This window comes from Cephus cinctus, unplaced genomic scaffold (genome assembly GCF_000341935.2).
Source record: "Cephus cinctus unplaced genomic scaffold, Ccin1 Ccin1_scaffold0020, whole genome shotgun sequence".
Lineage (NCBI taxonomy): Eukaryota > Metazoa > Arthropoda > Insecta > Hymenoptera > Cephidae > Cephus > Cephus cinctus.
Genome location: NW_014332768.1, coordinates 776,233 through 798,930, shown reverse-complemented (window position 1 = coordinate 798,930; position 22,698 = coordinate 776,233). Strand labels below are relative to the sequence as shown.

General features: G+C 39.1%; 2 protein-coding genes and 1 long non-coding RNA gene across 8 annotated transcripts; 2 read left to right on the top strand and 1 right to left on the bottom strand.

Moving 5' to 3' along the window:
- Window positions 1-2,455: 2,455 nt before the first annotated feature.
- Window positions 2,456-4,792, top strand: LOC112494096. Of its 2 annotated transcripts, XR_003059228.1 has the most exons (5): window positions 2,456-3,861; window positions 3,935-4,107; window positions 4,196-4,397; window positions 4,491-4,593; window positions 4,671-4,792. It is a non-coding gene; the product is annotated as an uncharacterized LOC112494096 (long non-coding RNA). The 2 variants fall into 2 exon arrangements; XR_003059227.1 differs by lacking the exon at window positions 4,671-4,792 and having other exon boundaries at window positions 2,458-3,861; window positions 4,491-4,648.
- Window positions 4,793-4,795: 3 nt separating this feature from the next.
- LOC107265642 (G kinase-anchoring protein 1) lies at window positions 4,796-8,839 on the bottom strand. 2 transcript variants are annotated; one of them, XM_015735344.2, is made up of 7 exons: window positions 8,703-8,839; window positions 7,623-7,791; window positions 7,383-7,445; window positions 6,764-7,004; window positions 6,376-6,633; window positions 6,147-6,301; window positions 4,796-5,674 (listed from the first exon to the last, which is right to left on the bottom strand). In XM_015735344.2, the coding sequence occupies exons 2-7, from the start codon at window positions 7,788-7,790 to the stop codon at window positions 5,642-5,644; spliced, it is 918 nt and encodes a 305-aa protein (XP_015590830.1). In that variant the 5' UTR covers window position 7,791; window positions 8,703-8,839; the 3' UTR covers window positions 4,796-5,641. The 2 variants fall into 2 exon arrangements, with proteins under 2 accessions (XP_015590830.1, XP_015590807.1); XM_015735321.2 differs by lacking the exon at window positions 8,703-8,839 and adding an exon at window positions 8,082-8,484.
- Window positions 8,840-8,894: 55 nt separating this feature from the next.
- LOC107265615 lies at window positions 8,895-22,567 on the top strand. 4 transcript variants are annotated; one of them, XM_015735269.2, is made up of 4 exons: window positions 8,895-10,293; window positions 10,378-10,454; window positions 10,530-19,552; window positions 19,799-22,567. In XM_015735269.2, the coding sequence occupies exons 1-4, from the start codon at window positions 10,118-10,120 to the stop codon at window positions 20,012-20,014; spliced, it is 9,492 nt and encodes a 3,163-aa protein (XP_015590755.1). In that variant the 5' UTR covers window positions 8,895-10,117; the 3' UTR covers window positions 20,015-22,567. The 4 variants fall into 4 exon arrangements, with proteins under 4 accessions (XP_015590755.1, XP_015590744.1, XP_015590734.1 ...); XM_015735258.2 differs by having other exon boundaries at window positions 8,896-10,293; window positions 10,530-18,128; window positions 18,210-22,567; XM_015735248.2 differs by having other exon boundaries at window positions 8,896-10,293; window positions 19,622-22,567.
- Window positions 22,568-22,698: the final 131 nt, after the last annotated feature.

Genomic DNA, 22,698 nt, shown 5'->3' with positions numbered 1-22,698 from the left:
TATATATATATATATATATATATATATATATATATATATATATATATATCGCATCCGGATATACCTCCAATACTCGACAGTACACAGATATATATTATACAGGCTGTTTCGAAGGCGATCGTCACCCTTACCATCTGGGGTACGTTCAACCAAGTAAGAGATACTTTCGACATATTTTGTATCGTTTCATCCCCACTCGTCAGTCCATGGTTTTGCGTATACGCATAAAAAATTACGTCACGCGTGATAACTCCCTTAGGGTATCCAGGAGAATTGATACGGGGTAAGATTTCGCAATCGTTAAAGAGCACTTTCAATCTCGCTCCTCTCCGCGCCCTGCTCGCGAAACTGGAACGCTCTAATGGAACGTCTTCATTTTTTTTTGTTTTCGTCACATTTTCCCCAAATTTAAAAAGTAGTGCGCATCTATTTCGCGTGCGATGCGGCATCGTTCAGTTATTTCGACGACCCTTGTCGTTTCCATTCGTCTCTTTTATTTATTTTTATTTTTTTTTTTTTTTTTTTTTTTTTTTTTTTTTTTTTTTTTTTTTTTTTTTTTTTTTTTTTCCCTTTTTCGACAGCAATTTACCATACCCATGATTACAGTCGGTGTGTAGTATCTTTTGTTCGATTTCAAAAGAGACACATGCGCTATGGCTATATGCAGTGCACGAGACGAATATACCGTGTCTCAATGCTATCGCTTTGTACACGGGAGACTCGAGGGAAACGGGACGGATCCTTCAGTGTCGTAGACATCTGTGCAAACGCAATGCGAGGATAAGCGAAGCGTATCGAAGGATATTCAATATCACAGAGTACAATTGACGAGTAGAGTCCGTTTCCGAAAAAAGGTATTTACAGCCTTGAATTTACTATGGAAAAATTTATAGTCAGGTGAAACAAATATATATTGATAAAAGTATAGGAGATGAAAAGAAAAATTTTTGTAATATACTTTCGTCAGTTCTTTTGATCGAATCTGAGTTATTGGCAATAGCTATAGTAAGGATAAGACGGAAATTTGTAACGGACTGTACGAGCTTATAATTATACATATGAATGTGTATATGTTATTTAAGTTAGTACTGTCCGATTAGTAATACTATTGCTATGCTTCATCACTGCATACAAAAAATTTCGTATTCGGTACGAACATTCGATTCGATACGTCCTGCCGAGACTGTACTGTACGTGTAGGATTGTGAATACTAAAATTTTCTCTGTTTTTTCCCTTTCCCTTCGTCCCATTCCAAAAATGGGAAAATCAAGTTGGAAAAAGTCCCACTCAGGTATAGTCGAAGTTAGAGATGACGGAGTGGGGTCAGAGGATAACGCGGGTCCTGACCGGGAGTCGCCTTTGCCACGAATACATTTATGGTACCACTTGGCCTTGTCGTTTCTCAATCTGTTACTTCGTACAATACGATATTTTCGATATTCTATATTACTTCGATATGCATGCATTAATTAAAACTCCATAAATTTCGTAAAGCAGACACGACGACGCCAATTAATATACGTTGGCTACGAGCGACACCGGCAAAGACCAATAACGGCAGCAATGCGACACAGCCATAACCTGTTTTCGCATTCGCGCACGTTATTCGCGAGAATTAAACGGCACTGTAAGTTATCTACAAAGTTTTCAAAGTTCCGGGCGCAAACAACTTTAATTAAATATCTCAGCGAAACGAAATCAATGTGGATAATACGCTTTTGATTATCTTGAAAATTGCTCACGAGTAACGACTAATGTTGACCGTGACGTGTAACGGCGGGAATATTTGTAAAACTTTTATAACGTCCAATCAAACGGTACTTCGAACGAGAGATACGTCGTGTCGTAATTCGAATTGATCGTCAATAAAAACTTGTGTATATTTGAGGTTAGGTATACTTACGTTCACGTTATTACACCTCGCGTATCGACTCGACGATAATTATCATTAATTTTATGAATTTTTAAGACTGATTAAACTTTTTCAAGATTGAAAACACCGGAGTGGGTTGCAGGATGATCGCAATGGAAAGCTCAGATCAATTACATAATAGCGTGGCTGAAACGGATGCTCTCGAGTCCCGTCGCTCTCCTCTCTCCAAACCCCTTTCCCAAAGTGACTATAGAACAAAGGGTTGAGCCTCTTCTCTGCGGGCGCAGTAATTATTATGCTCTTTGACGATCCCTCTGTCTGTCAACGTTAACGCGGAGAATCGATACTTCTAAAACTTTAATCGCCTCGCACGTAGACACGTATAGCGTCGGTATAGGTTATGTATTCGTGGCGCAATCTACGTGCAGGTCTGTACGAATCTTTTGGCTCTTGTCACCCTCATCGTGCACGACCTGAGTCAAGAATTTACCATTAGGTAATAAACGTTTATTATACGACTGACACCATGAACTGGATACTGTATGTATGATTTTACATGAAAAATAATAATACCTTTTCTTTCTCTTGTATTTTTTTCAATATCCCAATATTTTTTTCTTTTCGCATGACAGTTGGTGGAACTTTTTTTCGAGGTTATGATTATCTCAAGTCACTGCTGATCGATTGATAAATCTGTGAATTGTCGTTTTTTAATTTGATGATAGCGATGACAGTACTCGAGGCGATATTCGTTTCATGAATCTTAATGGATCATCTACGGAAACTTGAGAGTTTCTCTTGAGACTGATAACAGATTCTGAGATTATGCTGGAGCGTGTATATGAGTATTACTATATGTACGTAGAATAACTACCGCCTACAGTGACGTTAATGATTCAAAGTACGATAGAGATGAATAATCGCGTAATAACAAGAAACGATTGTTTCTTGTTCTCAGCTCTTAATTTTCCTGCCTAATGTTTGAATTCCATTTACCGTTCGCCATCTTGGCATTCATATTCGCTTTTTCTTCTTCGTCTCTCTTTTTATGTATTAATACAGCATATATGCGACGTCGCGTTAAAGTTATTAAGTCAGACGTCAGAATGTTGGAAAAAAAAGGTCTTAGACTCGTGAAGTGAAAGTATACTCAAAGAAATTATTAAAAGTTTCACGCGATAGGAGAACGAAGCGTCCTCTTCTTTTCCTAACCTGTAATTCACGTTTGAAATTCAAATTCGAACCGGTCTGCCTTTTAGTACCTAAAGCACACGTACTGTCTGCATTTCAAACAAAGAGGATCAGAATCCTTGAATTCACAGCAAGCGGTACGTCAATTAAGCTGTATCCGGTTGTCGTTTAAAAATTCATAAAATAGTAATAGGGTTCTGAAACTTTTCTTTCACGATATACGTTCTGATGACATTAATTATTGTTAAAGTGCCTGAGTGAACAGATATTTGAAAATATAAAGGGTGCAATTCTTTAATAAAAATATATCTGATCGTAGGTATATATTAAGAAATAGGTACCTAAAAATAAATTTATTAAGCGCTTCGATTCCAATAGTTAATTTTACAGTCGCCCGTATTTTCTGATCCAAAATATAGCGTCAGTATCGTTAAACGAATGGAAAGTTCCAAAAGTATAGAGTCAACGTGTACAGGGCAGTTGATACGATTGTGAAAACGAGAAGGTTCGTGGAAAAAATAAGAAAAATGTAAATATGAATTTTCAAACGCATAACTACAAAAAAATCGAAAGAGATATCGTGACGCGTGAAGCGCGAGATGTGATCCTGGACCAGCGAGATCTCAGCTCGTAGGAATGACAATAGACTGTCACATAATGAATCCCCGCTGCCAGCCAAACCTCCGGCATATAGCCCCTCTCTACCGCACACCCTAAAACTTCCCCTTGGCATCTCCATCTCGCTCGACCGGGTTTTCGCTCAATTCTAGCAAAGGATTCAAACCGCCCGCGAACAGTACAATTTTAACACGAGGTTATGTAACTGTAATATGATTTTTTTTAATAATTCAATCGGTAAAACATTTCAGATGAACGTATCGACAATGAAAAATAACACGCCTAACCTTGAAAATCGTACATATAGCAAACTCACGATTAACATTAATCAGCGATATTTGAAATTGTAATATAAGCGAATGTGTATTTTTACAATGGGGACAAGAAAAAAGTGAAAGAAGAATAAAGTTGACTGAGGTGGAATGTACGTTAATAATAAAACTAGTTTTGGTGTATCTCTAACTCTATAAATGGTTATAGCTTTCGCTATCTATTGCCTGTATTCTTTTCAGCCCTCACTTCTGCGGCAAACAGAACTATGACCAAGTAGTCGAGGCGTCCACTTAGCGTTAATGCTCCTTTTATTGGTCAAGACTTCATCGAAAAGTTGAATGGATGTTACCCCGCCTTACATTTCTCTTTGTGTTTTATACATGAAGCATATTTGATTCTAGGTAGAATTTCTAGGCGAGGTGATCTATCGAAAATTTAAAAGTTCGTTGAATTTCTAGTCAGAGATTATTAACATTATATGTTAAATTTCTGGGCGAATAGTGTAGCTTTACTAAATAATCCCTTTTTGTACAGCGTCTCTACGGATGACCAAAATGTACTGCGAGTAAATGGAATACGCAATGTACAATATTGAACCGCTCCCAAGGGGATGGAGAGGAGAAATTCGCAGAAAAAAGTTGGTAAAAAATATCTGTAAAAATGTTCACGAATATATATAATCCGGATGAAGCTTAGCGCTGAATGAATTCCTAGTGGGAAACTCACAAATGGTCAGAACTGGAAGTTTAAGAAGATTAACGATACGTATCGATACGTCTGGCTTGGAATTTTGATCGCGTGAGAAATTCGGGAGGACTGTAATGAAAAGACGTCGGATATTGCGTAGAACATGTTTATTACAAAATATTTAAAGCAATATTTCTTGATAAAAATGAACCCGGACGGAAGCACTGCGTAGGACAAAGACAATTTTATGCTCCAATGTCGCCAAGCTTTCCAGTCCGAGCATTAACGATAACTATGTAATTTTTAATGGACATTTAAATTGAACAAAACAAAAAAAACTAAGAAAATCTATTTGTTTGTTAATTAGTTAAATGAAAAACTTAAGAATATGCAAAGTGGGAGCAAGCCTCTTAGAAAACCAGCTATTCTATATATCTTGACAAGTATTATTATCTTGCTCTATTTAGGGTATCGATGTAAAGAAATTAATTACTCAGTATACTTTTGTGCCGAAAGTCTATAGAAAGGTACAGTTTTTCTCTACGAAGTATGAATAATGCAAGAAAGTAATTCACTGAAGTTGACAAAGTTTTTATCAAAGGTGAAGCACTCTCGTATACTGTTTTATATAAACTGTGGCACGTGCACAGTGGTAATACGAAATATGCTTTTTATATCTTACTTTATAGTCTTACTGAAGTCTTTTTACACCCATTGGCTTACTTTCCGTAACAGATGTTCTGATCACGGATAGAAAATTTTTAACGCAAATACAATATTCTTAATATTCCTGAGATTCTTTATGAGAATAGAAATGTATGTTGTTGGATAAAAAAAAATTCACTTATGTCTTTTAAAAAATGAATGCACATTTGCTACGTGGAAACTTAGTAAGCCAATGTGTTATATGGATAATAGGTAATTTTTATCACGTTATACATAGTTAACACTATTTGAATTACAATATGATCATACTTATATCGTGAAAGATCAGTGACTTAGGCATTTTCATTGTTCGGCCTTCTCTTGTTCTGGGAACAAATAAGTTTATATCATAAGTATATATAATAAATATTATATCATAAATAATATAAATAAATAGCATAATCCCTTAATTTAATTTAAAAACATGTACAACTTAACGCTTTAAGCTATAATTTCTTCAGTTTCAGCAAATTTTGTTATCAAAATCTAAACTTCTTTAAAATGTTTTTCGTAAAACTGTGTACTGTTATTATTTAATTAAAGCAAATAGTTTTTAGAATCTTTAATCTTCCGACTAAAGGAGTTCATACTGAACACGTAGTACCAATTAATCTCTGAAAGGTCATGTATTAAATATGCGACATCTTTGATCGATAAGTTAATTAAATACTAAGTATTAAGCTGACCGAAGCTCCCAGAAAAGCTAAAATAAATACCTACTTATGTTAGTTGCGCAAAGGTGCTACGTGCGAGAAAAAATGAGTGATGAAATAATGACATATAAAATTAAAGTCTTACGGGTTGTTTGGTGGCCTTTGGATCGACATTGGAGGCACGAGTTTTCGATCGTTCCTGCTCCAATTGAGCATGAAGAGAAGCTACTTCGGAAGTCAATTCATCACGTATATCTTGAAGTTCAGCTACCTCCTCAAGAACGGACGCCTTGTCTTTCACTGTAAAATGAGCGATAGGATAAATAACTAATTTCTTCTTTCCATTTATTTATAGAATATTAAAAGATTATTACTTTCTCCCTGCGATAACATTTGATAAAGCTTTGTGTTCCTCTTCTTCACCTGAGTCAACTCCACCTTTAACGCTTCAACCTTATCTCGTAGTTGTTGTATTAGATCATCTCTCTTCTCCAATTCCACCCTGAGCTGAGCAGCAGTTATGTCATCGTCAAACTGGTTCAACCTTGCCTTCAGCATATCCTTTTCTTTGCCTTTTGTAATCTCTGCTTTGGTTTCTTTCTCAACTCTCTCGAAGAACTCTGCATCTAACTCTACAGCAATTGTAACATCTGTCACCTACATTCCCATCATATTTATATTTGCAAAATCAGAGAAAGAGAACATCATTCTTTAATTACAAAAAAAATGTAACTTCGTTTAGTGATTATTAATGCGAAATACCTTTTTGTTTATTATCAACGTTCTCTATCTGTGGTACTGAGCTTTGTGTTGCAATTACATCCATATTGTTAAACTCTTCTAAAGACATTGTGGCCTTCTTTGTCTTTTTATTACTTTGGCTCTTTTTAGATTGCTCTGCATCTTTGTCACATTTCCCTAATGTCTCCAATTGGGCCTCGTATGTCAACTGGGACAGCAGAATTGCCTGATGTAACTCTTGCTCGTATGTTTCCTCAACAGCCTTAAGGAAATCACAATATCGCGTGATAACACAAGACATATAAATAGCTCACTACTGAAACAAAATGTTATATAGTACAACTTGAATCTAAAAAGTAATAACTGTATAGGTCCACGAATGCTGTAAATTGAATTAAAAAAATTTTACTGTGTGTAACTAACTCTATGCCACATGGACAAACAAAAAAATCCATGAACTAATTTTTAATACTGTAAGGCAAAAGCAATAAGAGATACATATGACATTGCATTTTTATATGTAATATTTTAATATACCTGTATTTGTATGAAATGGGTAACAACAAAATATATAAATGCTTAACAGTATTACTCAAGAGCTTAAAAAAGATGTAATAAATTATTATTCATTAATTGTTACCATCAAATCCTTTTGTTTCCACTGTTCCCATTGTTGATCTTCATTATTCTTCTTCTTCTTTCCCTAGAAATAATATTGTATAAATAATTATTTATTCAACCAAGACAGTACAAAGCTCCCAATTTTCTTTCTCCATTCAATTTCATATTCACTCTGTCACTCTCAAATTTTAAATTTTCCCGCCCATATGTAGTCTCGAGTTTGACGTTTTACCGGTTGAAAAGTCTCTCGGCGAAGTACCTTGTTCTGTTTTTTCTTCTCTTCTTTTTTAGGCTGTTGCTTTTGCTTGTCTTGCTTGTTCTTAGGATTAGGTTTCCCATTACCGGCCGGTTTTTGAGCCTTTTTCGGCTTGTAATCGTCGTCGTCAATACTAAGAACGGCAAAACGAGACGGTACTGCGGTCGCCATTCTAAAAATATTGGTGAACACGCACGAAATGAAACGCTAAAACGTCAACAAAAACGAAACTTCCGGTATGCTTGTAGCCACGAAGATTGGAAGCTTTTGTTAATTAAACGTTTGTCTCTCGGAAAATAGCGACGAAATATAGATATGATATAAAGAATATAAGAGAAGAATTGATATATAAAAAACTATAAGTACGTGAAGCACGATATAAACCGGATGTATACATGAAACACCAATAAGGATAAGGCGGAGCCCCTAGTAGCAAACCAGAAGAACTACATTTCTGCTTACCCACCCGGTGACACAGTGCTACCAATTGCTAAAAAAGTAATGACACGACGCAAAATCATATTTTTATTATGCGTCTTGTTATGATATTTAAGATCCGAAACGTAGTTGAGGAATAGTGTGCATTATGCACATTGTATGTTTATATATATGTTTCCAAGATTGGAGCAATGCTTCTTACAATTTAAAATATTAAACAATGTTAAGTTCAGCCTGTGTAATCTAAATACTTAATATTATTTGGTTCTCAACCATTCTCCATTGAACACGTCTTCCTGATAACTTTATCATTTTTTCGTCGTTAACATTACCCAACAAGCATGTACATCAATTGAATGAATCACGATATTTTAAGTACGAGTGGCTCAAAACTACATCTGTTAACTCAGCTCTGTACGTTACATTGTAATACACGATGGATATAATTTACTTAATGAACACTTCATTGATATTTACTTAATTATTTGTTGTAACAGGTACTAATCGACTTCTCACAAGAGGCACGAATCAGAATACTATTATTCCAGATAGCCTGCGAAGAAAACGTAGGTATGCTTAAACTAGTGCATTATCACGTTCATTTAAACTTAGACTAGCTAATAAAACATAGTAAACGAGTCTAACCTGCATCGAGAAATTTGCGCGCGTTAAAGAGAACGAAAAAAGAAAGAAAACGAAGATAGTTGCAGAGTCAGTATAGAGTGAACAAAGAAAGAAGAGAAACAGTATGAAAAATTCAAAGAAGATAGGGCAAGGAAAGGTTGGCAGGCCTGACTACAGAGTGGAGTATATTCGAGGTGATAGAGAAGGAAGCATCCATCTATACATCGCACCAGCCAGCATAGGGGCCCCGTTGCACTTCGGGAAACGAAACATGTACGTACGTCGTACAACGGGCAGAAAGCGTTAAAGTGCCGAGTGTCGGTTGATCTGTGATCGGCCGCCGCCGCGTTTTCCGCAGTGGCCACAAAGTCGTGGTCGCACGGGAGCAAGTGCGCGTTACAAGAAGTTCACTGGCTAGCCAAAGCCGAAGTCGAGCCGAACGGAGCCGAGCCAAGCAAACCAAGACGTCCTTCCTCCTGGGACGCTCGCCAATTTCCACGGGAGCGTCGTAGCAAGAACCGGAACGGATTACGCTATTTAACCGTCTGCCAGTCTTCACATTACGGTATCCAGGATACAATGCTCACCGTGCTAGGCCACTGCCACAGCAAGAGCCTACTTCAGAGTTGGTTTCCCGCGAATACGCACCTAGCCCCCCCGCTCGTCTCCATCATCCCGATGGACATTCTTGTTACGTCGTCTACAGGGCTTACTTTTCTACACTAGGTGTACCAACAGTTTTCTGTGCTGCACCTATTATTGGTTACTCCATGCTTTGTACATCCTGGTGGTACCCAAGCACGTATGGAATAAGACTTTCTTAATGCGTTTGGAGTGTATACAGTGAGAGTGAAGGAATGCTGAAAGGAATCAACGGGACAATTTTCTAAATAGTAATTTTGCGATTTTGCTTCCATAGATAACTCTTGGAAATGCTGCGTTGAGCTATTCAGTTTGAGGCTTCAGCCACTTTGGATGTATGTTCTAAGGATCTGAGACGGCAGTCTACTGTGCGTTTAAAAAGAACAATATAGCTTGTAGACTCTCGTAGTTTGATGGTAGCACTAAGCAAAAATTGTGCTGAGTTAAAAGTAAAAAAGCTGAATTACATACATAATGATTAAAGTCATATTTAAAAAATATTAATTATATCTCACATTTCACGAAGAACTTTAATGTCTTTGGTTTAAACGTGGAACCATTGAATTCAATATCTTTCAAGATATTTTTTCTGGTTTTTAGTAGTGGTACTAATAGGCACGCAATTTACATCTTTTGATTTTAATAGAATACTATATATAGAGTTACTTTGTTACTACAATACGATGCCTATGCAAATAATGTTTTAAATGCTTACTGATATATCTAAGATTTTGCGACATACCGTTACTACAAGAATAGTTTTATGAATAAACGTGGCTAAGAACCTAGTCAAGATGTGCGAACAGACAGAAATTAATTATTTGGATGGCGATGTGGTATGGGTGAAACTGGGAGCTTGTTGGTGGCCTGGACAGGTCACTGGCCTTCACAATTTGCCTGAAGACATTCAAATAGAATTTCAAAAAAAACCATTGATTGCTGCTGTAAAATTCTTTCAAGAAGATACATAGTAAGTTTTTCATGCACTCATATTCTCGTAATAACTTCCACATAAGATGATACAAAAACTTCTAATATAAAAATATCATTTTAGTGAGTTTGTCAAGAACTATCAGCAAATCTACAAGTATAACTGCACACAGAAGGAAGATTTCATCAAAAAAGGCTTAGGTAAGTTTCACAGAAGAAAAAAACATTTAACTATCAACATTGACTTTTATCTAATTTGGAGTAAATTTATTATAGATAAATTCAGGACTAAAAGCAGAGATGGTGCTAGTTATATGGATAAGTTTCCTGGCGATATTGAAATGGCTGAAAAACTGACCGGCGGAGATCCGGATATCCTGACAAGTGAAAAGTTCAGCCCTGAAGAAAAACCAGATATTTCTGGGCTCTTTGGCGAGAAGAAGATACCCAAGAAAAAACGTGATCGTTATGAAGCTCACAGACGTAGCGATGGCAGTGAGATGCTGCGAAAAATCACGCATCCAAGGTTCCTAAGGGAAAGTGACCACGAGGTGAGAATCCGTCATCAACCCAGCAGTCTGCCATCGACTCCAAATAACAGCACATCATCACCGCAATATCCTTGTCACCTATGCAGCTTTACTTCCTCCCGCGTGAATGTTATTATTTGCCACATCAAAAGTCACAATTCTGGAGGTTCCCCAGCTGTAGCACGTTCGAAGGTAAAGACTTATTCTCCAACAAAGACTAAAGAAGCTGACACCGATACGCCGAAAAGGAAGTATGTTAGGAAGGACAAGGGTAGTTCGCACAAAAGTCGCAGCGAAGGAAGCGCTGAGTCGGGCAAAAGGAAACTCGCAAAACAAGTCGAAAAAGCCAGTAAGAAGAAAAAGAAGACAGATCCTGAAATTCGTGAGAAATTGTTGGCTGATTGGAACGACAGCTCGGACGAAGACATGAGTATGGACTTAAACAAGTCTATGGAATCTGGCACTGTGGACAGTTCACCCATGAAGTCTCAAATGGATACGACTAGCCCTGGCGATGACAAACAGAAAAATGAAAACGATGATATTATCCAGGAATCCGAAAAATTGCTCAATGAGACTGAAAAGTTGACAGCCATCGAAGTACTAGAAGATACTATTGGAGTCCGCAGTCGAAATTCGAACAACAAGATTCTTGATGATTCCGGAAAGAACAAGTCGAATATGGAAAAGGACAAGGATACGAAGAAGGATCAGAAACCATTCTCAGGACAGAAAAATAAAAAGCCCGAATTGCAGAAAGACGGTAAGAAGCTTATGGAGAAGGATGACAAAAAGTCAAGATTATCCTGTTTTGATTTCGATGAAGAAGATGTTCCCGAAGCTACAATACCGCCGGTAAGAAAAATTCACCGAGTTTTCGGTGAGAAAAGTTTGTCCCTAAAGAAGGAGATCATAAAAGAGTTCGAAATGAGTCAAGCCTTAAAGGAAGAGCAAGAAAAAGACCTCAGCAACGACAAAAATACAGAAACAAAAGATACAGTCAAGAAGAACGACATTGTCACAAAATCCGGAACTCAGGAAACGCCTGAAGAACACGAAAATAAAGATAATAAGATGGACGATGATATGGACGAGGAAACCAATAAGCTAGAAACTGAGGAAGGTATAAGCGTATTAAAAAAACAATCGAAGGAAGATAAAGCATCGTCGAAGAACGAGCGAGAAAAGGTAAATTCAAATGCCTGCGAAACTCAGGTTGAGATAGTTGAGATTTTCGAAGTGGAACGTGAAGAGGAAGCCGACGACGAACGCGCTGCGATTGCCAATAAAAATTTTAACAAAGCACTGATATCTAACATCATTACGGGTGTCAAACATATTGATAAAGAATACACTAAAACCGATGATGAGGCCTTAACTTCTGCGAAGAATGAGGAGACGATTGAAAAAAAGGATATCACCTCAGAGAAAATAGAAATGGAAAATGAGGTTGTTTCGGAGACGATGGAGTCCAGCAAGTTGGAGGCACTTCCTGAGAAAATGGAAGTAGACACGGAAGATGAAACTGTGTCTGAATCAGCCGATACTGCGCCTCCTCACAGTGAGACTTCAGATACTGATATGACTCCGCTTGGTTTGAACCAGTCTGATGACACGGACATGGATAACGAGTCTATCTTGGGAAATTTAAAAAAAGTTGAAAAGTCGCCAGTAGAAAAACCAGTCGCTGCTCATAAAAGTGTCAAGAAACGTCGTGGGCGCCCTAGAAGGAGTCTCGTTTCTGAGAAAACTTCTACTGAAACAAGTGTAAGCAGCGTTGATGATAGTTCATCAAAATCAAGTAACAAATCACCAGAAAGAAAACTGGGAACTAAGATGATTATCGAAAAAGACAAGAACAGTAAGACTACTGAGTCCGATTCTGAACGTTCATTGAGTGGAAGAAGGAGAAAACCGAACAGGAAATATTCATATGATATCTATCTTCAGAATAGTGACGCGTCAGCATCGAAAACTGACGATAGTCAATCGGAACTAGATGACAAATTATTAACAGACGAGGAAAATGGTGAGAGAATTGAGCGTAGACCTGCTAGAAGTAGAAAGTCGTCCAGATTCGGTAAGAGGACCATCGAGACTGTTATTCAGATGGATCAGCAGGAAATTGAATTATCTGATTCTCTTGATAGAACTGCCGATGTTGTAGAGGAAAGTATGGGTGGCAATAGAGCAGAGAAATCAGAACAGAAAGCTGGTAGAAATAAAGCATCGACAATGAAGAAATCTGACGAGATGAAATCTTCAGTAGGATCTACAATCGAACTGATCAAATCCGACGAAAAATTAAACGACGATCGACCATCCATGGATAAAGTTCTAAAGACAATAGGTATACCAACAGTACTTTCAGAACATTCCTCTGAGAGTACTCGATTGACAAAAGTTTCAGAGACAAAATGGAAGATCGATGAGAGGCAAGGAGAAATAATAGAGCAAACTGATGACTTTGAGGACGAAGATAGAATTAAGGATGATGACGATAGAACGCCATCGATACAGGAACAAGTTGCGAATTTAATTAAAGAAGCTGAAGGAAACCAGGTGCTTGAAGTTCCGAAAACTGAAGTGGAGAAGCTCCCGCCTAAAAAATCACAAATCAAAAAGTTTGAGTTGGCGCAAAATGATTTTTTTGAGGGCGACGCCTCCGTAGACAAGAATGTTATACAACCAGAGCCAGAGAACAGGATTGACAAAACTAACGACATGGAGATTGAGATTACGAGAGTTGACACAGATAAAGAGTCTACTGAGATATTTAGCGGACCAGTAATCGAAGAGCAAGTAATTTCAACTGAAGACACAGAAATCTTGGAGGAAAAAATTGAGACTGTTGAACTAATGCAAGAGACTGTAATAGAGGAGGTACCTATTGAGCAGGCGGACATGACTATAGAAAGAGAGTTTTTTGCAGAGAAGGAAAAAGGTGCTGAATTACAAGAAAATGTAGACACACAATTGAAACTTGAAGGACCGAAAAAAATATTACCAAAAACTGAGATGGAAATTGAGCTCGTTTCAAAATCTGAAACTGTGAAAACTCCAGAACCAGCTGCAAAAAGGCCCTCCATGCAGACAAGATACAAAGGCAAATTTACTCCTGAAACTGGATCAAAACCCAAGAAAGACAAAGATTCACATGGCGAAGAGAAACCAGTTAACACTTTCCAGGAGGCATTCCTGAAGACGTTGCAGATGGACAAACGTGACAATAAAGTAGTGATAGATGACATCGAGATCACCGTTGGTAGAGGAAAGGTCAAGAAACCTGGAAAGAAAAAGGCCGACGAGATGGATAATGTGAACATCGTACCTGTTACGCAAACTGTTGGCCCAATTAAGAAAGCAGAGAAAGTGGCTGCTAATATAGAGAGTGCTGAAGATACTAGCAAGCTTCACGAACAAACTAATGTCTCTGGAGTGGGAGAGTTCCAAGGTGTTGAAGTTGTTGTTGAAGAAAACATTGAAATTGAAGCAAAGACAGATGAACCTACTTTAACAGTATCTGCAAAACTTCCCACTCCTCCGGAAGTTCCTGTCTCTAAGCGTGAAGTTCAACCAGGTAATATAGAGGAGATTACAAAATCATTGACTCTAGAAGTACAGAAGATGGACGACTCGTCAAGATTGTCTTCTGTGTCGACACCTTCACCTACATCCGATGTCGGGATGCCAGTAAAGAAACGCGAGAAGCCAAGAATCATCGAAAACGTCACACTGAAAGAGCCAATGATCTTGAAGACAAAACTGCTGGAGAAATTGCCAGCTAAAGGCCAGAAACACAAGCTGGAATTGGATGTCTCAAAACGAGGCGATACAAAGAGCAGCCCACGAGCAAAGATTATGAAGCTTGAACCTTTGTCTCCAAACAGTAAGGGAAGGCAAGTGAAAATTCCGACTTCGCATCTTTCACTTACTAAAAAGCTTCAAGCTTTAAAAGCAGAGGAGGCTGCTACCACAGCTATGGAAACGCAGAAAGAAAAATTAATTTCCCAGGCATCTCAAGGTATGGCATCTGTACCAAGTGAGAAATTCATTCAGCAGAGTTCACAAAGTCTAGCAGACATGGAATTAGATATCAATTCGATGCCTTTCGTCTTGAGTGAAGACGTTTTAACTCCTGAGAATCTTGAGCAGATGCCAGTTGTAATATCCTCAATTATTCCATCTTCTAGCACGATAGCTACAAATACTATTTCATTGACACCAACAACTCAAATTGTCGCTCCCAATCAAACACAATTTAAGTCAAACGAAATTGAAAGTACACCGAAAAAGAAAAGTGGCACACCAACTATCTTAAAGAATAAGGCTAAAGCTAAGCCTACCATTACAAATATTAAGACCTTGGTGCCTCCACTTACTGGTGGAGTAAAGGGTTTAAAATTTCAAAACACTCAACCTGGCAAGGCTGCGGCGCCTCTGATATCTCAGAAAAGTGCACCAGGGAAATATGTGATCGTGCAGACTGCTGGAGGGAAACAGATCCGCTACAGTGTCCAGGGAAAACCAGGAAGTCAACAGAAGATTGCTATTCCTTCTAGTAAAGGTGCTGGAAGCGCGCAAATAGTTCAGCAAGGTGGAAAGGTGGTGATTTTGACGTCAGCCCAATCAGGTCAAACAAAGATGTTACCTTTAAATATCTCTAAGAACCTCGGTGGCAAAGTACAAAGAATTATGACCAGCAAAGGCACAATATATTCTCCAATCTCTTCGCAAGGCATCATGACCTCAAAAACTGTCATTGCTCCGAAAACTGAAGCGGGTACAGCAACAACATCCAAATTGGCTGGACAGAGTCAGAAAATTATTAACACCCAAGGTATAATAACATCGAAAGGAGTATTGACCCCAATTTCAGGTACTATATCAAAGTCAGCTTTGTTGGGTACCTTATCGCAAGGAATTCTTACCAAGGGAGGAATATATACCCCTATAAGTGCATCGTCATTGGCAGGAAAAACAATTATTGGTTCTAAGGCGTTAGTTACAAAAGGTCCAACATATTTGTCACCATTGACTTCCCAAAGTCTAGGTGGAACAAAAACTATTCTAGGTCCAATGACACAGACCATTGCTGGAAAGACTATCCTTAGTAGTCAAGGTATCGTCACCTCAAAGGGTACAGTGCTCACACCAATTACTGCACAACAAGTAAAAGCCATTGCAGCGAAGACTCCTGCAAAGGGAGGTAAAGTTCAATATTCAACAGTCCCGCAAAAGATGCAAGTACCATTACTACAAAAATGTCAGAAGATTCCGATTTCATCATCATCGTCCCAAATGAGAGTTGCAGGATCAATAAAATCACCAGGAAGTACTATAGTTCTCCAAAACACAGTATCAGGACAGAAGACTTTACTTCATGGAAAGAAGTTAGTGAAGCAAACAGTTGGACAAGGAATGCCCGTACCAGCCTTATCTTCCCAGAGTCCAGGACAGCAAACGCAGCATATGCAACTTCAAACTAAAGGAAAGGTCATCCCAGGATCATCAACAGTACAAAAGGTCGTCATGCCTAGAGGAAGTGGACGACAGTCGAAGAATCAAAAGATTGTCGTCCAAAAGTTGCACGAATCGCCAGTAGCAGTGCAGAATCTCCAACAAAAGCAAACTAGCACTGTTGCAAGTATACCTCCGGTTACAAAATCCGTTGCTCAACAAAAGCATTCCGCCGGAAGTGTCGTAACACCTAAAGCTGCTACGAAGAATTACACAGCATCCGCAAAGAATGCTCAACCAAAGAACTTGCTGAACGTTGCCCTGAACTCCATAAACGTAACCACTCCATCAAGTGCGACTATCTCGACGCCATTGTCACTTCCACCTTTGGAACCAACAGAACCAGAGAAGAAGACAAAAGTCGAGGAAGTTCCTGAAATCCGGAAGGAGGAACCAGGACTACAATCCGTAGCTTCTGCGATGGAGCAAACGACTGAAATACCCATGGATAAAATAGAAGAACCCAAGGTGGCTGCTGCTCAACCGCAGATCATGGCTTTACCAACGGAGAGTGGAGATGGTACCCAGACTTACGTGCTGGTCACAATAGATGAGCAGGGTCAGATTCAGCCATTGGATAACAACGCTTTGATGTCTTTGGAAGGAACAACCCAAAATCCGGACGGAACTAGAACTCTGTATATTGATCCAAGTTCTCTAGGTGAAGCTGGAGCTCTGGACAATATAGTTCTGCAGTTCGATAACGGCTGCATGCCTAACCTGCAGACCAGTACCGCAGAATCCAACCAGACAATGGTATCAGAGAGTTTCCCATCGTCAGAGATCATACAGACGTCGAACCAGGATATCCTAGCAGCCGCTCTAGCAAATACAGACTTCCAGCAGGAAATTGGCTTGCCTGAAAATTCTTCTGGAACTGTAATGAGCTCTGGTCTCACTCAAACCAGTCTTATCAATCAGACCATTTTGCAATCCACGATAATACCCCCAACAGAACCGATATCTTCGCCTTCGGTTCTGGAAACTTCCTTGACCCTGAACCAACCGATTATGACACCACTGGAAGTGCCCAGCAATTTGTCCATCCAGTCGGAAAGCACTCCAGCTTCAGATGTTTCCACAATACCTTCATCACTCGAGTTACCTATTACGATTACTAATCCAAGTATTTCGTACATCTCTGCTGGAGACACGCAAATCCAAATACCTGGAAACTCTATGCCAGATATTGGTGAAATCATGGAGAGTTCAGCGACAGATATGACGCGTACAGTCAGTACTCAATATTTAGTAATTCCGAATTTGGATGAGAATGTAACGATTGAAGCCCAAGGTATCCAGAGTGGAGCAGAATCTGTTCCGTCTGTTTCTTATTCCGTTTCGATACCTGAGCACATAGTCCTGGACACAACACAAGTACAGACAACGCCATCAATGCCAATAATAGACGACAGTTATTCAGAGGACGCACAGTTTACAGCAACAATGGATACCTCAATGGCCAGTGAACAAAGTTTCGCCGATGTGTCTGTTTCGGAAATGCTTGTCTCGAAGGCTTCTACAATTTCCACTGAGAACGTACCACCACAAGACATAACAGCCACTTCTAAAATAGCTACTACACCTCAAGAAGTACCAGCAACTTCACAGGAGCCAAGTGTAGAAACTGAGACGTCAGCTGCTTCTACTGCAAGTGTTATCCAAGCTGCGACTTCAGAAGAGGTTGAGATGACTAGCGAAGACCTGATGATGCAGCATCCTACAGTATCGACACAAGAAGACTCAGTAATACATCATGACATACCAATGGTTTCGCAGGAAGAAATCAACCAAGAAGTAATAAGCAAGGCGGAACCCTTAACAGGTATACAAGATATGTCAATTGATCAACATACAAGTGAAGTGATCACTAGCAGCATGCCTGTAATAGATGAAAATTGTTCAGTGAGTTCAGAATCAAACATTAAGGTCCAGTCTACAATGAGCCTTGAGGTCGCAGATTCAGCTGAAATACCATCAGGCACATCCCAGGATAAAGAAACCAGCAACAAATTGGAGCAACTGATAGAGCCCACTCCAGCCACCTCTCAGGCACCTAGTTCAGTCGAGGATCAGGCAGCAGCTTCACGCCAGGAAGAGGAAAATCTAGTACCTACTCAAGCTTTGCCTTCAGACACATTGGGTAGTGCCCAAGAAGGCATTGTGGAAGTGAAAACAGCTGAACCGACCGAAATGTGCGTGGAGTCTAAAGCTGGGCCAATGGAGGTATCTCAAGTCGACGAACCATCGTCTCACGGTGAGACGAAACAACTGCCTATCGACGATAATGTAGAGATGCATTTTGAGAAAGCCATTGCTGAGACTAGTCAAGAAACACCGTCTCAGTCGTATGAACAATTCGACGTAGCAATGGCTAACGATTCCATCGAGGTTCCCAGTCAATCTGCTAATAAGCTGGAGAATTCGAGAGAACCTTCGCAGTCTGAAGGTTACCCGTCTATGGAAACGGATGAAGCACCAGGTTCAGGGGAGCCACCGACGCAGTCCTTTGAAGATGCCAAGCAGAGTGAAGCTTCTCAGTCTTATGAAGCATCGACCGAAGAGCAGACCAACGCACCTACACAGTCGTACAACGAAATCATGCAGAGCCAAGATGACAGAAACTCCGTCGACGGTACCGTCGACGATCAAAGTTTCCCGACCCAGAGCTACGAGGTGGAGAAAATTGAGAGTGTCTCAGAGAACATGGAGACAGACGGAGAGATCAGCCAGGAAGGAAACGTGCCTTCCCAATCGAATGACATTGGTACTGATGGTATTGGTACCTCTTCGGTCTCTACCAATAACTCTGGCGTGAACGAAGATGAAACAGCAAGTTCATCTTACGTTCCGGAAACGCCAGAGAACCAGGAACGCGATCAGGATCAGGAGAGTGCAATAAGTACGTCGTCCTATGAGATTCCGCCTTGCGAGGAATTAAATATTGCCTCGTCAAGCGTGATACCGGATACGTCAGTAGGAGGAGAACATACAAGTATTCATGACAACGGTGTGCCGGAAATCCCAACATCGTCCTACAACCTAAATCCGGACAGCAGCTCAACGCACATAGACGCTGTACCAACATCCAGCTACGAGGATCAGGTGATCTTGGAGCAGAACGTCTCAACTTCCTACGAGGTTCCCATCTCGATGCCAGGACTGGAGGAGACGTCATCGCAGAACTTCGTCACGGAGAGCTCAGACGACAGGAACGAGCCGTCGAGTTACTATCCTCATCACCAAGAGGTAACGGCTAGTTATTACGAGTCCGTTCACCAAGAGTCAAATTCTAGACTGGAAGGTGATGATCCCCAGGAAGAGGTGACCCCAAGTTACTACGAGTCTACTCCACGCGATATAACCTCTGAGGCCAGTCAAAGTTACTTTAATCCTGAGGAAGCTACTCCAAGTTATTCCAGCCAGAGCATAACTCCCAGTTACTACGATCCCAGACCGGAAACGGAAGCAAGTCAGAGTTATTACTCGTCGCAGGATCTGGAAAGGACGGAGAGATCGTCGCAGAACGTGGAGGCCTCGCAGAGCTTTTACCAGGAAGCAGCCGATGAGCTGAGATTAAGACAGCAGGGTGAAGCTACGCCGACTTACTCAGCACGGTATCCGGTCGACTACACCCTGGCCAACTCCCCGATCGAGAGGCATGACCTGGTGGAGAGCTCGGTGCCTGCTACCAAGCCTGCAGAAAGGTAATATATCATTTGAACAGGTCAGGGTTAAAGAGAAGATTTCGAACGCCGTTAAGAAGAGTTGTTCGTCATTCAGTTTTTTTTTTTCGTTACAAAATGGACTATCCCACGAGATAGGAAATGATAAATGGACGCACTAAGTCTATTTTCAAGTGTAAATACAAGTATAAGTAAGTAAGTGGTTAGATATAAGGCTAATAATAGATTCTTATTATAATTTATATCTAGATATATCGAATGCGGATCTAATCCGTGGTTAGAAACGCGATATATTATATACATACAACAACAAAAAAAAACATTGTAGATTATGAAGGAATGTGGTTTCGTTGCGGTACAGTAAATGACTTTTCTTTTTTTTCAATTGCTCTTTTTTTTAAATTACATTACGATTGTATGATCGTTTACTATGTGGTTTTTAAGACTGGGTGCAAGTTGATGGTTATTACATTAAGGAGAACATATTACTTTAATATCCTTGTTTGAACCCTCATGTGCGTTACACGATTTCTCACTAACTAATATCGGACAACTTCACAACCCTGTGTCAAAGTCATTAGAGTAGTAGTAAGATTTGCGGAACGCGATTTTTAAATCGTGAATCTTTTAAATGAAGAAGAAAGAAAAGAAATTTAAAGAAAGTGCACTTTGGGATGTTGCGTAACATAATCTAAAGTCGTAGAGCGATAGACAGTTTATGACTGGGGGGGAGGGGTCTCATTTCTATTAAAATCCATAAGGGATTGACCCCCTAAGTTGAAAGAAAATATAACCACGTACGGTCGCGCTACGATCTTTTCCGGGTATTGTGAAGACACTTCGAAAGATTTTCAGAATATTTTTACACCGTCGCGAATCTTTAAGGAGAATCGAAACTAAAAATTTACGTGGCAAACACGCCGTTTAATTTTACTGCTACTCTAAGATCTGAAGTTGTAGCGAATCGATTCTTCGTTTTCTTCTGACTTTTGGATTCTTTGATAAAGTAACCTCTCGAGCGATAAAGTAGACCCTTCGAACAGCACAATTGTATATTTGTCGAATTTGTTCGAAATGCGTTCAACGAAAGCAAAAACAAGAAAAAATTTACGATTTAAAAAAAAAACGATTTACGATTTAAAAAAACGAAGAATTCGAAGCTACCGATTGAAGACTTATTTGTGCAGATAATTTGCACGGTTCTTCCTCCGCTCGAGTACTCTTGTAATACGTCATTGCGAATTCAAGACTTTCTAGCCAATAATTAATCAATAGTGTGTTTTATTATTCGGCTTAGACAATTCAATGGTGAAAGGAGAGAACGAAAGATGATAGATAATAATAAAGAAAATGTTCGAAACGCGTTCCAAGTATCGAGCGGATCGGGCATCGTGCACGTTACGCTTAGCATTTAGTTTGTAGAAAATAGCTTATAAACGATTATGAAAAAAAAAAATAAAATAAAATAAAGAAGCCTATTATTTGACGTATGCCACTGTGTAATCTGTGTGTTACGAGATAACATAAGAAGAAGACGAAAGGTTTTCGTAGATTCTAGGAAATGACGTCCCGTTTGAGATAAACAGAGCTCGAGAAACACTACGTAGTCCATTAAATAATAAAAAGATGTTGCTCAACCTTTTCGAATCTTCGAATCAATCGCATGGAACGATTAAATCATTCGTATCTTTCAGTATTAAATAAACGGTAAATAGGATTTCTTTGACGTGACATTTTCTTTATCGATGTCACGCACGTAAAAAGGCATTCATTTTCTTCTTCTTTTTTCTTTTTCACGCGAACGTTGGCCTTTCCCGCACTTACACCTCAAACGCGACAGATTTCCTACGATCTTCTGATAATAATTATATTCTTTATAGTCTCATGTTATTCAGAATAAATATATGTTTTTATTTCTCGTGGCGTTTTTAATCATGGTCACGCTTGTACATATTATGTTGATAATGTAATCGGGGACAAAACAAAAGTTAATTATAAATTGCTACAATTCGTCTTTTAATTAGAGCCAGAAGCATTGTAAGAATATTATGCAAATTCGATTGCTATCCCCTCCTCCTTTTTCTCCCTGCCCCTACCGCCCCCATCGAGGCATTTTATAAAGGCGAAGAACTGAAATCGTTAATGTTTCCTTATAATCATTCTTTAAATTCCTTTTTTGTTTTATATATATAAATATATATACACACACATTTTGCATGTAAGAGAGTGAAAAAGGCATCAAGCGTATCTATGGGAAAAACAGAATACATAATTATATTATTGTCGGAGAAAGAGTTGCTGCTTTTTTTTCTTTCTTTTTTTCTTCTTATTATTATACTTCTTGTTCTTGGTCTATCGCGAAGTGAATATAGCCTTTTCTTTATTTCTGAAAGCTGACTAACGAATGACGGGGTAGATTCAAGCGATAGATGAATAATGTAGTGCTACCATGAATTGTATCAACGTTAATTTGATATTTTCAACGCTAACAATTAATATTTTTTAATTACTACAGTGTGCACCACATACACGATTGTAACTATGAAGTAAATAAATATACGAATATTTACATAACAGATAATTACCTATGTACAATTCAGATATGTCTACGTTCTCTTTTCAATCTTAGGGGTAGCCCGACTTGAATAAACTATTTCACCCGAAAGAAGAAAGTTGTATAATTCTTTGCAGAGTGATTGGTAGAAGTGA